This window comes from Etheostoma spectabile, chromosome 7 (genome assembly GCF_008692095.1).
Source record: "Etheostoma spectabile isolate EspeVRDwgs_2016 chromosome 7, UIUC_Espe_1.0, whole genome shotgun sequence".
Lineage (NCBI taxonomy): Eukaryota > Metazoa > Chordata > Actinopteri > Perciformes > Percidae > Etheostoma > Etheostoma spectabile.
This window is the reverse complement of record NC_045739.1, coordinates 16,132,729-16,150,881: the sequence shown is the minus strand read 5'-3', so window position 1 is coordinate 16,150,881 and position 18,153 is coordinate 16,132,729. Positions and strand designations below refer to the sequence as shown.

The 18,153-nt window shown below is 40.9% G+C and overlaps 1 protein-coding gene across 1 annotated transcript in view; it reads left to right on the top strand.

Annotated features, from left to right (window-relative positions):
• The window catches only part of celsr3 (cadherin, EGF LAG seven-pass G-type receptor 3), a 95,040-nt gene that overhangs the window by 74,810 nt on the left and 2,077 nt on the right, over window positions 1–18,153 (top strand). The window contains 13 exon segments of the mRNA XM_032520957.1: window positions 34–160; window positions 731–937; window positions 5,021–5,195; window positions 6,328–6,440; window positions 7,539–7,618; window positions 7,869–7,995; window positions 8,210–8,329; window positions 9,983–10,080; window positions 10,557–10,648; window positions 10,897–11,070; window positions 13,394–13,588; window positions 15,149–16,199; window positions 16,720–18,153. The exon segment at window positions 16,720–18,153 is cut by the window's right edge and continues 2,077 nt beyond it. Of these exon segments, the coding sequence (XP_032376848.1) occupies window positions 34–160; window positions 731–937; window positions 5,021–5,195; window positions 6,328–6,440; window positions 7,539–7,618; window positions 7,869–7,995; window positions 8,210–8,329; window positions 9,983–10,080; window positions 10,557–10,648; window positions 10,897–11,070; window positions 13,394–13,588; window positions 15,149–16,199; window positions 16,720–16,747 (2,587 nt within the window). The 3' untranslated portion in view covers window positions 16,748–18,153.

Sequence of the window (18,153 nt, the reverse complement as noted above, 5' to 3'; positions counted from 1 at the left end):
TCTCTCTCTCTCTCTCTCTCTCTCTCTCTGCAGGTATGAGATAGGAGGTTGTTGGACAGTCAGGGACTGTATGGTGGTGTACAGGAATACCTCACATGTCCGCTGTCAGTGTCAGAGACTGGGCACCTTTGGCGTGTTGATGGACAGTTCACACAGAGAGGTTAGTGATCTGTCAGTGAAAAATACCCACATACTGTATATGTAATCCACATATTTATAATAATTAAATTAATATGCCTCTCTAACATAATGAGGCATGTAGTGGATTAATTGTACATCTCCTATCAGTGATCTTGCTGTGTCGGTTTTCCTGCTTTTTCCATTTGAACATTTCAGCTGGTAATTGCTGGATTTAGTCAGTGTAAAAGTCTGAAATCCCATAGAATTAAATCCTGCCTGACATTCTGAAAGCTAAAGGAAGCCTTGTTACAGCTGTAGAAGGTTTTCATGGTTTAATGCAAACCCCCTGCCCATTGCACCCCTGCATACTAAGTGACTAAATGTTTGAGGTGGGAAACTTGTGGCATCAGAAACCTCATGGCTTACAGTCAAGTTCAAGTTCTCCAAATATGGATAGTTTACATTGAATTAATTACAGTTAGACAGTGTTACTTTTCATGATTTTTTTGGGGATATGGGATGTTTAAATTTTTTTTTTACATCTGCTCCCACCAAAATGATATGCATTCAATAATACCCTCTCTTCCTTTCCGCATCTCTCTATGAGCAGCAGTTGGAGGGGGATCTGGATACGCTGGCTCTGGTCACATACTCTTCTCTGTGCTTCTCCATGCTGGCCCTCCTCCTCACTGTCCTGGTGCTCTCATGCCTCCGAGGTCTCAAGTCCAACACCAGAAGCATACATTCAAACACAGCAGCGGCCATGTTTTTGTCGGAGCTGGTGTTTCTGCTCGGGGTCAATCACACTGAACAACAGGTAAATACTGGTGGCGGGTTGTGGGCTTGTGTTTCTTTAGTCCTGTTAATTCTGTAATGTCTTTAGGTTCTTTGCCATTCCTCCAGTTCCCAACTTGCAGGTTTGGGAATGATCAAGCATTTGCTTTACCTTATATCTGTCTTATTTTAACACCTTTTGCGGATTTGAAGGTGTACTCACCTCCAAATTGTGGCTAGTAGTTGGAAACTGCCTATGTCCTTCTTCTCTGATACAGCTCTAAAAAATGTATCAAGACATCTCTGTCTTTTTCCCTTACTTCTACTATTTGCCCTCTGTATCACTCCGTCCTGCTCACTTCGTGCCCCTGTACATCACGTGTGTTTGTTGCTGCTTTTTTTTTTAACTGTAAGTCCTCTTCCTATTATGCTTCCTACATTTTTCCTTCTCCTCTGACCTTGTTCTTATGTTTCCCTCCTCTCTCCTGAAAACATTCTCTTTTTCTTTTGTTACATCACAAATGTGTATGTGTGTGTTTAAAGAGCAGCAAGTCGGAGGGTACTGCATATACGTGCTCACTCAGCGTAAAATTCAATTAATTAAGCTGTATCACCCACTCTGTCAACTGTACGGCTCTTACAGTGGGACTGGTTACTTCTAGCTGAACAATATGTTCTCTAATTTATGTACATCATGCTTGGAAGAGCACGTTAGTGCTTGCAGCGGTCCTGTGTGTTTGTTTGCACACGTATTTTAGTCTTTCTGTCTTTTAGTGTGTAACTTGCAGTGTTTTGATTCCGTGTCTGTGTGTGTGTGTGTGTGTGTGTGTGTGTACATGTGTATGTCTGTGATATCCCTATATCCCTAATTCAGAAAAACAGAGCTCCCTATTTTCGGAACTAATAAGCCAATGACTCATTAATTCAGAAAGACAGGGCCTGTTTAGATACATAAATTGCAAGATCACCAGCAAACTACAACATTTGAAAAGCTCAGTGGGTAATATCAACTTTAATGTGCGAGACCTTTGTTGGAATCCTGGACAGGGATTTTTTCCCAGCCACTTTACTGTTTTCACCAATTTCCTGTTCAAGTGCCTTTCTGTGAAATCCTCTCACAAACACTACTGAAAAGCTTTCATAAACACTACTGAAACACACTCACGTGCTATACCGAAACATTCTCATATACACTATTGAGAGTGAATTCCTGTTTGAGTTGAGTACATGCGATTCAGTCTTGCGCGTGAGAGCGTTTCAGTAGCGTTTATGAGAGCATTGCAGTTGCGTTTATGAGTGTTTCAGTAGTGTTTATGAGTATTTTAGTTGTGTGTGCATAAGGTTTCAGTATAGTATGTGAGAGTATAACTTTCACTAGTGTGTATGAAAGCATTTCACTTGTATGTGTGTGAGGTAATTGTGAATAATGTTCAGTTACAACATGAAGACACGCCAAACCTTTCGGTGACCGTTATGAATGTTAAGGTGTCTGTTCTGTTGGCAGGCTGCTGTCACAATTATAACGGAGCCAAAGTTGATACAAACTTGTATGGACTCACAAGAAGCTTGTTCATTAGACAGAGTATTTGTCAAGTGTACCCCCAAAGATTGTGACAGAGAGGAAGCGTCAAAGCATATCTGATTTAAGTCCTTGCAATTTAAGCCAAAACAGGAGGGACATCTTGAGCCTGTTAAGCTCTAATCCTCCTCTCTGGTGTTTATACAGGTTAAGAACACATGAATAAATCATACCATACTGTTTGTTCTCACTTAAATTTGTTATACTTGGTATTAAATGCATGGCTTTGAAAGACAGCTGTCAGTTCCCAGACTCCATCAATTTTAACTTACAAACCCGTGCGGTTTGAAGTTGTTGTTTAGATTTGGTTTTTACTTCTAACAAACAGCCCAACAGTTCTCTTAGAAGATAGTGACTTGCACTTTCAGATGTGTACATGCTGTATTGCAGAGCCACTTGAGTTTGAATGGAATCTTTCTCATCTGGTTAAACAAGACAGACAGAAGGCCCCAGAGTTCAAATAAACCACTTCAGACATGCTTGAATGCAGCCTGAGGGTAATTTCTCAGATGGCTTAAAATGCTAATATTCTGCATTATTCATGGGGAAAATGAGCATTACTGCCAAACCAAGCACCATCACTTAACTGACAAGTGATTTGGAATCATCTGCCCTGGCAAAATGTACTGGGATTTTTCCTGATAATATACTGAAACCATCTATCTAAACCATGATATTGAATGGAGCTCAGATATTTATTTTTTGGTAAATTACACCACCTTTTAGCACTGATTTGACATCCTTTCAGCATTCTTAGAGCGTCATCTATGGCAATAAATACAGTTTTCCATGTCCATCAATACTGTTTAATGAATATTTCTAAATATAAATAAATCAACCATGGACCAAGCTGACATTTTAACAATATCTCTCCTAAGGTAGTCTACGGGCCCTATCTGGCACCCGTCTTTGCTATTTTAAGACCATCCAGCGCCCACGCCATTTAAATAGCACCTGCGCCCATCTTTGCGCCCATGGGCTTGCTGGTCTTACAGGGAGGTGTGTTCAGGTAATTTCTTGGCATATTGCGTGACATAGTGATTGCTCCATTTACCAACAAAAAACCTGGTCGAAAGTCAATAGCACAGCATTTCATTGTTATTTTAACACAATAGTAAAATGTGCCTGAGCAAGTGCACAGCGAGCGCACACTATGCAAAAGATTACAAATAAAAATATTACAGTGCAAATCCTTATAGCAATGTGCCAAGGTACAAATGTGCTTGGCTTTTAAAGGGAATAGGAGATGACAATCTGATTGGTTTGTTGCATGTTACACACAAAACACACCTATAAGAGAAGTACAACCCTTTTGAACCATGCGCCCGGTGCACGGGCCCTTTTTTCCACCCTTAACGCACCAGCGCCATGTGCTGCACAACGTGCGCTTAGACCGTTAAAATAGGGCCCTTATGTCAAAATGTCTTTTAGCAAGATACTGAACTCCAAAACTGCTGTGAATGTTTATCTAATGAGCAGGGGCATTCTGTATTGTAGCCAAGGCCACGTGTGAGTGTGTGTGTGTGTGTGTGTGTGTGTGTGTGTGTGTGTGTGTGTGTGTGTGTGTGTGTGTGTGTGTGTGTGTGTGTGTGTGTGTGTGTGTGTGTGTGTGCGTGTGTGTGCGTGCGCGCCTCAAGTGTAGAGAACTTTGAGTGGCCGCTAGGCCTTCAACAAAAAAATCATGATCTTGATTCACACTGTTCAGAATTTAATTTTCAAAAAACTTTGACTTCAAATATTTTTTGAATGACTTTGATTCTCATTTGATTTTACAAGCATCACAATTGCTGCTACTTTCTTCTGTGAGATTTAAACATAATAAATGTATAAAATAGGTTTGAAGCACTCCCAAGCGCTGTAGTGCTCTCCCTTCTCTTCATTGAAGCCTCTATGTTTACAGGCTTGTGGTGATGCGCAATGTGCTATAGGTGCCAGAAAAAATCTGTTTGGTACTGCCAATTTGTTTTGTTTGGTCCTGGTCAAAAAAATGGTGGCAGAGAATTTACCTTTTACAATTGGAGTAAAAATGCTTCAACTGAGCGGATAATTCCTCTTAAAACCAGGAAACACGTTACATATTTATGAATTACAATATTTTAAATATATTGTTACATAAACACTTTCAGGCTTTTACACACATAACTACTATGACAACCACATTACCTGTGAGGGTGTTCTATACTATGTGGACTCACAATCGAAGTTAAGAACGCAGTCTTGGGTGTTATTACTATAATTCAGCACATTAACAACATTAATTTACATTCATATCAGTTTTTTGCACATTTCCTTGACACATATTTTAACACGCTGCCATAATCTCTGTTTATTAGTCACGTTGGTAATTAAATCACAAATGCTTGTTTCTTCATTGCTGACACCTGTTGTGTTGTAATTTTGAGAGGCTTCTTTACATTTTTTTCCTTATCTCTCCTTTCCTTGCTTCCTTCCTGCTTCTCTTCTCATTCCTTTCTATTCTTTCTGTAATCTTTCCCTTCCTTCTTTCTCCTTCCTTCCTTTAATTATTCTCTTTCTCTCCCCCTTCAGTTCCTTTGCACAGTCGTCGCCATTCTCCTGCATTACTTCTTCATGTCCACTTTTGCGTGGATGTTCGTGGAGGGCCTTCATATCTACCGTATGCAAACTGAGCAACGCAACATTAACTATGGTGCCATGAGGTTCTACTACGCCATCGGCTGGGGCGTGCCCGCCATTATCACAGGTGACACACACATACGCACAAAGACACATAAGATCTCTGTGATATTTGTCAGAAACATGTCAATGCATCCATGTACACACAGACAGTCAAACATGTCCTTGCCACATTTATACATTCTTGACATCCCACAAGTCATGTATGTGCGCAGAACCACACATCACACACACATTAGCAAAGAGTCTGGCTGTGTAGATAAGGTGTCCTATTGACACTTGTATTAAACAGGTTTCTGTGACATTTTAATACAGAGATAGTAAAGCACACACACACACACACACACACACACAGGCACAGATGCAAGAAGTAGTTTCTTTCTTGACACATACAGTAAGTAAGTAATATCTGTCTGCTTTTTTCTATCTGTCTGCATTTTTCTACAAACACACACACACAAACACACACACCACACACACACACACACCACACACACACCACACACACACACACACACACACACACACACACACACACAGGCTGCATGTCTTCTTCCTGTGTTGTGTGTTCCGTCTTTATTTAGGCTCTTCCTGTCTCTCTTACTTTTGGTATCCAATTTAAAAAATCTTTATACCCATGACTGTCAGAACCTTGACAGGATCTTCTGGCACAATCATGGAGATGTAGTTTGTAAGTTGTGTGGATAAATAAAAAATAACTTGATGATCAATACCCGAAAACAGCAGGGTCATTAAAAGAATATTTTTATTAAGATAGATTCTAACCTGAGAGGATCAGGTAGATATCAATGTAGAATAAATACAAAATTGTTACAACATTGACCAATATAATGTTAGATAGTTATATATCCGAAGCATCAGTGATACAAATCAGCACTGGGAATTGATAAATAAATTGAAAACATATATAGACATCTCTGAAGGCACACCAATGTAATCATACATTTACAGCCACTGTTTCCAAAGAGCTGAAAACCTTCAACATGATGTGTTGTCACCTGAAATAATTATTTTAAAAGAACTAATGATTAAAAAGATGAATACCTAGCATTAATTTGGATGTGTTCTGCTATGTCTTTGACATTTCCTGTGACTGTCATTTAGATAATTACATGCTATCACATCCTGTGTTGCTTCTCTCTTCCTGAGTCGTCTGACTGTGTGTCTCTGCACTGCAGGCCTTGCAGTGGGCTTGGACCCAGAGGGTTATGGGAACCCAGACTTTTGTTGGATCTCCATCTATGACAAACTCATCTGGAGCTTTGCCGGTCCTATAGCCATCGTCATACTGGTAACTGTCTCTCTGTCTGTCTGATATCCTGTAGTTAATGTAAATGCTAATGTATGCACTCAAACTTGAGTAAATATATAGTGTGAACAGGCATGTGATAGGGAATCGTAGGGTATACTGTTGGATGAGTGTTCAGCTCATATGGTTTCAAAAGGAGCACTGATTCCAGTTTTGTTACTCAATAAAAGATTATATATCATATAATATCATATCATAAAACCTAGTGCAGATCAGCTTAACTCTGCTTACCAGGCTTGGTATCATCCTCAGGTAAACTTCTTCTACTTCTTTACTGCCTTGAATTGTTGGCGGGTTACCCTCCCCAAAATAGTCAAATCATATCATCAGTCATAATTGGAATTTTACAAAGACGACCCGCTTGAACTCTGGTACATTGAAATTTTATTTGTTACTAACCTAAAGCCAACACTTTACAACCTCACTGCAACATGTTAGACAGGACGCTGGGCCAGAGTTTTACCATGCTTATGAATAACTCAGTGCAGTGTAGTTATTAATCAGTGTTATTCATTATACACTTTTATTCACTTTATTCATACCTGTATTCATTACCTTTATTCTTTCCGTCCTTTTGTTGTGCCTTTGCTTCTTTTGTACTAATTATTTTATTCAGCGGTTACTTTTCTTTCAATCACGGATTTGTCTATTTTCTTATACTGTTTAACCCTAATGTTGTCCTTGGGTCAAATTTGACCCATTTTCAGTTTTTTCATCACAAAAAATGGGCCTTCAAAATAGCTGAAAATCTCAACATTGGAAATATCGAATAACTTTGGAAAAAACATTTAAAAAAAAAATCAATCACAAAATTGAAAAAGTGACAAAAATGTCAGAAAAAGCAACTTTTTTTCATGGTAGACAAGAAGACAACACAAGGGTTAAGTAAAGGAACCAAAACAGAGCAGTTCATAGACTTTGTCTTTAACCTTTTTTCCCTCGTAGATGACGATTTTATCCAGATTGATTTTGTTTTATCTGTTTATCCTCATCACTGATGTTACTAAGGGCATTATTGGCTTAGCTGAAATGCATTACAAAATGTTGCCTTACTTTTTGTATTGATTTCCCCCTATCCAGATGAATGGAGGCATTTTCATGATTGTAGCCAAGATGTCCTGCAATCCCTCTCAGAAGGAGACCAAGAAGCTCCCTGTCATGTAAGTACCCAACCACCATTGTAAAATGACTTCTCATTTTCAAAAGGCTACTTTGTTGGCTATTTTTTATCATGGCATTTAATCCCAATGTTTTATTATTGCACTTCTCATGTTTAAGTAGAAATTAAGTTTTGCTTTAATTCAAGCTTAAGAGATGTTTCCATCATGTTATGTAAGCCTACAGTATTTTATTAGTGTACACCTCTGGTCTAACCTTCTCCCCCACTGACCTCTGTGTTTCTCTCTCCAGTGCTACTGTTCGCAATGCCTTCTTACTGTTGCTGGTGGCCACCTCCACCTGGCTATGTGGTCTGATGGCTGTGAACAACAGCATCCTGGCTTTCTACTACATATTCAACGTCCTCTGTCTAGTGCAGGTGTGAACGTGTGTTTGAACGAAAGTGTATGTTTAGACAAATAAATGTTGGTTTACTCTAGCACTCATTCAACTTCCATCCAGTTAATAGTGTTAGTTATAATGTTTTTCTTACAAAATGCTGGCCAAATAATAGTTGTTTTTGTTATTGCTCAAATAAAAAGAATCTAGTTTGTGTCCAAAGGAAAAGACTTGTATCTGTGTCTCTTACCCAGGGTCTGTCGGTGATGCTGGCCTTCACTGTGTTCAACTCCGAGGTCAAGGAGGCCTGGAGCGTAGCCTGTTTGGGTAAGAAGAGCCCTGGAGAAGACCCACCAAGACCACCACAGAACACTGTGAGTTATATGCACATACAGCCTCCGATTGGGTATTTGTACTGCTGCAGCTTGTCTCTGCAGAACCTAAAAGTTTTTATGTCGTCTGGTATCTTGGTTTGAACTGACATTACTATGCAATCATTTACATAGCACATTGTGTAAGTAAAGATTGAATTTTTTAACCATGTACATGAAATGTTAATTTGGGAACAAATGTTATTATGACATTATAATATGATGGTCCTTATTGCAAACTAACAATTTTTCAGGTTGAATCTAAGACCATTATTTGGGGCTGTAAATTGTCTTGCTGCATTTTTCCAAAGCTGTTTGCTATGTCTTATTCTACAGTATTATCTTTTATAGATGTACTATCACTGTGTCCATTACTAGACCTACACAAAAGCCCTTCTGCCCTCCATTCCCCCTTCACTCTATCCATCCATCCATCCATCTTTTTTGTCCTCCCTTTCCTCTCTCCTACCTCCAGGGTTTGTTGCTGACCCAGATAAAACAATATATACTGACCAGTGGAGCCCTGCCTGCTCTTTAACCCACTTCAATAAAAGCCTTGTGCAGTGCCTATTATGTGCTTGCGTGTGTGCGTGTGTGTATATGCATGCCTGTCTTCACATCTTTTCTTCACTCTACCAACTTGTGTGTGTTTTAGGTCATAGCTCAGCACACTGTGTGTGTGTGTGTGTGTGTGTGTGTGTGTGTGTGTGTGTGTGTCTCTCAAAAGGCATGTTAGTTAATACAGTACATAGTTCATTCCACCCTTTTAACCCCATTACCTCTGAAGCTCTTCCTATCCTTTACTGAGTCATCTGGGGCAAAATGACTGTAGCTTTCCAAAACTACTATTAGACACAAATGAGCACCTATTAGCATCCTTTCGCCTATGTGACTCATACTGTGTAATACATTATTTATAACTACAGTGACCTAATGCAGTATACTAAGCTGAAATCTTGCTGTATTTCCAGGCTAGCTTCTGCTCTACAAGCTTTGCCTCCTTTTTATTTTTATATGTTCCGGTCAGCACTCAATAACTATAATCACTCCCAAGAGTCTCGTGAAGCTGTAGTAAAATATCACTGGGTTGTTTTTGAATTCTGAAAAAAAGTCTTGAGAAGGTTCTTAAATTTTAACCACCTATTATAGTAAGTACTATTTTTCTTATAATATGGATAGAAAACCTCAGTGTCAGAAAGAAGTCCTTAAGATGAGTTATGGAACTAGAGGAGCACAAGGTAGCCTATAATGAGGGTGGGATTTTGACTCTTGATACAGTGCAGTATGTGGTACAGACAATTCAATGCACTTTTTTCCATATTCAAAATGCATCATGAAGAAGGAAATGTTTTTTTTTGTGATCAAATTTTTATTTGTTTATTTATTGTTTTAAATTCAGAAAACAAACATGTACAAATAGTTACAAACACTACACTGGGACATAATAAGGCGTCCCAGGACCAAAAAAAGAAAAAAGTAAAAAATAAAGTCCACAATGCTCCGCCAAGTGTCCAGAGTTTTTCCCGGCGCTGAGGGAAGGAAATGTTATTTTTCATCAATAGAAGATAAATGGCTATGTTTTGTACTATTCACTGTAATGGTTGATGTCTTTCTCTTAATCTTGTTTGTTTTGTGTGTCTGTGTGTGTGTGTTCAGGCTCAGAACCCCTATCACAACGCATCTCTGTTGGAGCAGAGCGGGCTGCACCGAATCACTCTGGGAACCTCCACCATCTCCTCCGTCAGCTCTGCCAGGTATATAAATATAAAAAAAGTTTACACAGACACACATAATGCGGACACAAACACACACATTTCAACTTTTACCAACAAGCTAGAAATGAATTTGGATGAACATACGTCCACACCATGACTGTTGTTGGCATATCAACTATGTATAAAAGGAATATGTCAGGTTGATTCTCTGTGATTCTGATTTGGGATAAAGTTGCTTCAGGGAGAACATTTCCTCACTAACAAAAACCCTGTCACGCTTTTTGTGGGTCAGTGGGGTAAAGATGAAGAAGATGGGATGGAAGGATGTACTGTAGTGTAGTGGATGTGGAGTAACACTAATGTACTCTGAGAGTGACTGTTGGTGTCTTTGTGTGTGTGTGTGTGTGTGTGTGTGTGTGTGTGTGTGTGTGTGTTTAATCTGTATCAGCTTTTGTGACTGCTCATACAGTATACTCTGTGTGTGTGTCCTCACTTCTCTCCTTTTTGCCTGTTAGAGAAAATCTTTTGGCTCGTCAGACTCTGGAACAAAACATCATCCACACTGGAGCAACAGACCTGGACGTTGCCATGTTCCACAGAGACGGAGGTGAATACTCAAACACAACCACGGACATAAAAGCACACTCTTCACCAGCAGTAGTGACACATTCGCCATTTCATCACCCCTTTTTTCTGTATTTCTTTCCTTTGTTTTCACTCTCCATATAAATTTCAATAAAGATTAAGCTCACACCACAATGACGAATAACAACCGTTTATTCTTTTTTTCCTTCCCTCCACTTGTTTCTTCTCTGGCTCCTTTCTATCTTTTCCTCTCTCTCCTTCTTTTTCCAGGTGAGGATTCTGACTCAGACTCAGACCTCTCCATGGAGGAGGAGCGCAGTCTCTCCATTCCTTCTTCTGAGAGCGAGGACAACGTCCGACTCCGTGGGCGCATCCAGCGGCGATTCAAACGCTCCAATCACAGCGAGCGTCTGCTCACAGAGCCCACCCACAACGGCACCAAAGGTAGATGAGCACTTTAGTGATTTTCAAGTGATTTTCTTCTCACAGTTATAAAGCCAGTTATGTTTAATTGTCTTGCTCAAGGACACTTGATTTATTGATTGAGTCTAAAGGCAAACTGATGATGGTTTGGCAGATTTGGTTCATTAAGACTTTGGTTTAATTTAGGCCCCTATCCATTATCTGTACACGTTTAACCGTTGCAGAGTCATGATGGCCAGTGTATCCCACCTCACATTGTGTGAGTCAGGTCTCTAGGTACAACATATTTGGGCAAACTGTGTACACACGTTAACACCTTTGGGCAATTATGGTAAGAGTAGCCAGTTAACCTGGCCTGCATGTCTTTGGTCTGTGGGATGAAAACCACACAAGTATAGAGTGAAAACAGACAGACCCCTGCCAGCCAGCAGAGTCAAACAATGTAGGTCCCAGCCGTAGAAAGTCCACTACTCTTTTATCTCAGATATGTAGACACGTACATGTGTAGGCACAAACTAACCCCACGGATACAACAAGAGAAAATGTCAGTGGCACTAGTCATTAATCAATAACTTTTTTCTTCAGATACACATGAAATAATATCATGCATAATAAATGAGTTTATGCACTTTAAAGTATGTGATGTAAATGTCATGCATATAGAGTGCTCAGTGAAAGATTTCACTGTGAGAAAAGGGTAAACGTCAGATACATACAAGTAATCAATTATTAGCTTTACAAGCCATCTCGATTGCATGAACCCTATTCAGGGTTAAACGTGGACCAAAGCTATCAGGATCCAGATGGCCGGAACAGTCCAATCAATTCATCAGTGCAGTGAAACTGAAGGGCCGCAGCAGCTTTTTACTGAAAGGTCACAGTTTGAAGATTGCAGTCAAAGCATTAAAGCCCTCATTGATTCAGGAGAGCCGTCAACTTGCCAGTGTTGGAGGACTGTGCAAGGAATGTGCATTACTGAGTAAATGTTAACTAGACAGCTGAAAAAGACAAAACAATAACAATAAATGGATTTGCATAACCTTTTCTTGTTGCATGTTTTAAAAACATGTTACAATGAACGAAAAAAAAACTTACAAAAACTCTAACAATTAGAACAATATGTGGTTGTCAAAGTAACCGCTTAACATTGATAGTGCAACGTCATGTATTTTATAGCTGGAATGAATCATGATTATTATTTAATTTTTTGATAGACAGAAATTATTCTGCAATAATTTTGATATTGGATTAATTGTCAAGTAATTTATCAAGCAAAAATATAATTGTAAATGTAATATTTTTGGGTTGATCTGGGAAAACAAGCAATGTGAAGATGTCACTTAGTTCGGGCTTACTATTTTTGGATTTTAATGATTGACTTTAATTGAAAGAAATCTTGACAGATTATAATGGAAGGAGTCTTTAGTCACAGCCTTAATGACAACACTGATGAAATCTTGATAACGTGTGGGTGACCTAACACTTGGCTGTGTGATTTTCCAAATGACACTTGGTTGGCCTAAAGCAGTGTTTCTCAAATGGGGGTATGTGTACCCCTAGGGGTACTTTGGAGTACTGCAGGGGGTATGTGAAAGTTTTGCAAAAATGCTAATTTAGAAATAATTCATGCATAATTCCGAAAATAATTATACTATGATAACGAATGAATTAAGTGATGGATTTGAAACATTTGAAATGTAGCATTTAAATGTTTTTGTTTAAAAAAAGGTTGTTGTTATGTGAATCTATCACTGCTGGGGCTGTGTTGTACCTCTTTCTAGACTTTTTTTTCCTACCAAAAATGTTTTGTGCCGGTCAAATGGTACTTTGCTTAAAAAAGCAATTCAAAGGGGGTATAATATTGAAAAAAGTTTGAGAAACATTGGCCTAAAGGGTTGATGTTGTCACAGAGCATACTAACATGTTTAACAGCACCATTGAGTGCTTTACCCATTAAGACCATGAACCTTGCTGGTTCATAGGGTATTTGCACTAGTCTGATACATCCTCTACCAATATGTCTCTTTTAATTAGCCCTGGCTGGCTAATTTCATAATGAACATATGCTATTTGTTTGTTGACATCTGCTATTTTTTATACAGACATCTGTTTTGTGTTTGTTGGGATGCTCTGGCGGCTGAAAAATTAAGCACAATGCTTGAAATTGAAAGGATGAATATGAGGCATAAGAACATATATGCAGTTGTTCATATCTTGTGTTAACTGGTGTTTCCTCAAAAGTCATTGGTCAATAGAGTCATGACCTGATGTGACAACATGGATGTTGTAATGATGATTTAATGAGTAACTAGAAAGTATTAATTCTCCTTGTGTGACCTTACAGACCTGGATGGCAATGACCTGCTGTCCTACTGGCCAGCTTTAGAAGAGTGTGAGACACACAGCCTTCAGAAGTGGGGCTCAGAGCGCCCTCTGGGGTCAGATTACAGCAAGGACGCTGCTAACAACAACCAGCCTGACGCAGCGCTGACCAGTGGAGACGAGAATGGCCTCACCCAGCCACACAGGCACCGCAAGGGTGAGAGAAACACAAATACATATAATCTAAGGACACACTATTATTTGGGATTCCCTTTTAATTAGTGCTGTCAGTTAAACCCATTATTAACGGCGGAAACGCAAACACATTTTAACGGTGTCAATTTTTTTATTGCCAGACTAACGTTCTTCTTTTTTGCCTAGAAAATGTTGTAGTTTTTAACACATGCTGTTGCAACGACTAGTAACGTTAGAAAAACTACAACATTGCACCGGGTCTAGCTAGACCAGAAACAAAACAACACTTATTTTGGCTTGCTAGCCGGCCAAAGAGTAATAACGTTTTGAGTGGGCTGATAAGCTCAGTCACCCGAGAGGAGCTCGGGGTAGAGCCGCTGCTCCTTTGCGTTGAAAGGAACCAGTTAAAGTGGTTTGGGCATCTGGTAAGGATGCCTCCTGGGCGCCTCACTAGGGAGGTGTTCCAGGCACGTCAAGTTGGGAAGAGGCCTCGGGGAAGACCCAGGACTAGGTGGAGAGATTATATCTCCAACCTGGCCTGGGAACGCCTCGGAATCCCACAGTCCGAGCTGGTTAATGTGGCTCGGGAAAGGGAAGTTTTGGGTCCCCTGCTGGAGCTGCTGCCCCCACAACCTGATACCGGATAAGCGGATGAAGATGGATGGATGGTTTCCAATAAAAAAAAAAAATTTGCACAAAGCAAGCCATTCCACTTTTCCATGTTAATAAGAGCATTAAAATGAGAAAAAATAATGGAGCAAAAAGAAATCAAGGGACATTTAGAATAGATAAAAATGTGTGATTAATTGAGTTAACAATGACATTAATGCAATTAATCTCAATTAAACACTTTAATCGTTTGACAGCACTACTTTTAATATTCTAATCTTTGGATTAGGATCAGGAGAAAGATGGAGGAGATGTGAGGTGTGTGAGCAGCAGTGCTAGCATTGCTAGGTCACATGATGTGAAGAGTTCACAAATATCATTGCATTTAATCTGATTTTGTTTGTTTTACTTCAACAATTCATGTTTTTTTTTTGTTGATCACCTCATGTGCTGAGTTTTTTACACACAAAACTCACTAAAGAACTGGAATCAGCTGAATGGCCCTGATGCATACAGAATGACTTCAACAACACTGTAGCTTCAGTTAAGGTCTAATTCTGGTCCTAAAAGCATAGGTGACACTTTTTTGTGTACATAACAGTATGGATACTACATATAAAACTGACATACATACACATACACACAAAGGTGCTCCACTCATGCAAAGACACACTGAGAGTGAGGTCGTAAGAAATGCAGGCAAAGTTGGAGATCACTCATTTTGCCAGGAGGCATGAGTGACATTTTAGTCAACCTATTAGAAGATAAAGCACATTCACACACACATCACACACATATTTCTCTTCCTCTTATGACTTCTTTCTCTTCTCATCCCCTTCTTCCCTCATAACAATTCATCTACCTCTTGCTTTTACATCCTCACCCTTAACCCTCTGTATCCTTCTGTACTTTTTACTCTCTTGTGCTGTCTCCCCCTCTAATGGAGCCTCACCTTCTTATGTTCTTGTCTCAGGTATCCTGAAGAATCGGATCGGTTGTCCCCCAGCACTCCAGGGTCTTTCCACCATGGGCCGGGTCCCCAGTGAGCTAAACTGGTACCGAACCTCTACTTTGGGTCACCGGGGTGTTCCTGCAGCCTCGTACGGTCGCATGTACTCTGCCACAGCGGGTGCCAGTGGAGGTTCCGGCTCTCTCTCTCAACCTGCTTCCCGGTACTCTTCCAGGGAACACCTGGACTCGCTGTCTCGGAGGCAACTGTCCAGGGATCCACTTGGGAGGCAAACGGTAGGGGGTTCGAGGGACAGACTGGACTCCCGTGGTTCCAGGGACAACTTGGATCTCTTACCCAGGAGGAGAGAGCTTGGGCAAGGAGCAGGGCTCGGGGGCCTGGGTCTGGATCACCAGCGAGCCTCTTCATCCAGGGAGAACTTGACAGGATCCAGGGACAGACTGGACAACCACCACACTGGTAGCGTCCACGCCTCGAGGGAGGACTTGAGTGGAAATGGGGGAGCGGGAATGGAGGGATATCTCAGCAGCTCGAGGTCGCAGCTGAACTCGCTACCTCGGCGGCAGGCCTCATCCCGCGAGCACCTAGCGGGGGCGCTGATGAGCAGTAGGTCAAGAGAGCAGCTGGAGACCAACGGAGGTGGAGCCCAGGCTCAGCCGTGTCGGGAGTGGCTTCGCACTCTGCCTCCCCGCCAGCCCTCGCACCCCGATCAACCTCCCTCCTCCTCCCCTCCTCCCCCGATCTCTGAGGAACCTCAGCATGAGCAGCTCCCAGCTCATGGCAGAGGACGACTGGACTCCGCACCTCCATGTAGGTACCCTGGACAGACTGTCCCCCAGGTTGCAGGTTCCAATCCAAACCCTCTGGGTCGACAGCCATCCAGTGAACACCTGGATATTCTGTCCTCCATCCTGGCATCCTTTAGTTCCTCCGTCCTCACTCCTCCCCCCGCTGCCTCTAACCCTGGGCCTAATGGCTCCGCCCACGGACCCTCCCTTTCCCCGTCCCAGTCAGCCACCTCCCAGAGCATATCTGAAGTCTCCCCTGACACCGAGTAAGTCCTGCCGTGTTAATAAATCTTCCCTGAATAACCCTCCGCTCCTTTCCCTTTTCTATTTTACATCTTCTGCTTCATTTTTAACTCCTCATTGTCTTTGATCCTCTGTAAACTGAATTATTTTGGGGCTTTTACTTTCCTGCATCTCCTCCTTTTCTCTTCCCCTGATTTCCCCCGGATTCCTTCTTCCTCAGCAGCTCTATAGGGATCTTGTCCTATCTTCAACCCATCTCTTCACCTTTCTTATTGTTCTTTTCCTCTTTTCCATTTTTTTATCTCAATCATTCTCGGCTCCCTGTGTTCCACTTCAAACCTTTCAGCTTCTTAATCTTCTCGTCCACTGTGTCTGTTTTGTTTTGTCCCCCTTCTCTCTCTTTTTCCTTTCGCCTTTGACAGCTCATTATACAGTAATTGTGCTCCTGTGTATTTTCATCATTATGTGTAATTGAAATTACAATCAGTAGAGTGGTTGCTGTTTAAACATATCAATGACTCGTTTTCCTTTCCTTCACCTCAGAGCCAACAGAAGTGAAGGACAGTCTTGATGACAGCCTCTATATCCCTTTATGCATTGTGACAGTGCTTGGAAGACCAGGGATAAGTTCAAAGGTCATGTATGATCCTGAACTACTGGTGCACCCTGGGACATTTGAGGACTAAAAACAAACCTGGGACAGAGGAAACAGAGTTTGAAAGAAAGTAAGACAGACAGAGCACCCATGAGGATAAAAGAGTGCTCGTGGGCAGTTTGTACTGTATAAATGAAGTTTTTTTCAAGTCCCACCGCCTACAATGATCTGTGACGTTTCTTTGGACGATGAGTCAACCACCTCTACTACCTAAAAACTGTTAAAGACAAAAACAAACTCCTCAGATTTCAAACGCAGACGTCAGCTTGATCCAGACAACATCCGTCTAAAAGAAAAAAAACTGTATATGACATTTTTATACATTTTGTATCTTTTTCATTGGCGATGAAGAAGAAATCTCTTGTGATGTTTTCTTTTTTCTTTTCTTTTTTATAATTGTGTCCAGTTTTGAGTGAGGTTGGTGCGAGTGCAGTCTTGTTCGTTGCCGAGGGAGATATTACCTAGCCTGGTCTTACCAGACTCTCGTATATTTGAAAATTGAGCGGAAGTGCGTAGGAGGGCGGAGCCGGGCTAGACATTACCCCCTACAAAGACAAAAAAAAAAGAATCCCCAAATTTATTTACCCGCAGAAACCTTTCCTCACACTCATCAACTCTGTGTTCAACGACAGGGGTCTGTCAATATACACCTGTTGAGATTATCAAAACCGCGACATGTGATTGAAGGGGAAATATCAAAGTAGGGAGAAAGTGATTGTAAATAGAGGAAGGGATTATTATAAGAGAAGAGATTTGATGTAAGATGATAATTAGGAGAAATGAAGGTTCAGAGTTGGTGGTTCAACTTCTAAAGCTCAGTCATGAGTGTCATTGGCTCTTTCAGGAGATTGTGCTGTTTTGTGATCCACTGTACATGACTGTGACGTTGTCATCTGTGTATCTTTGTGCCTGGTGCTGTCTGAACCAGACCATATCAGTCGAGTGATATTTCTGAGACCTGGCGGGTGAAGCTGTGTCACGTAACAACCGTTTAAAGACCCTCAAGGTATTTTTGCTCTTTGATGCAGCACGACTCAACCTGCCTCGAGAGACACCGCAGGAACAGCCGAATCTCTCCGGCAGCACCCAGGAGACTCCTATGTAAAAGCTTCTCATGCAGAGTTCTGTGTAAATCCAAGCCAAAGGGACAACTGCTTAAAATCAGTGCGATACATCGTTCTCCACTTTTCTGTGATGAAAATGAGTTGTGCAGGGTGTGAATGCTCCAGATGGAATTTACAGTTTTGTTTTAATCATGATGTCTTTTTTCATTTAATGATTGTGTCATGAAAACAAGCCTAAATTGAAACATTGATTTTATT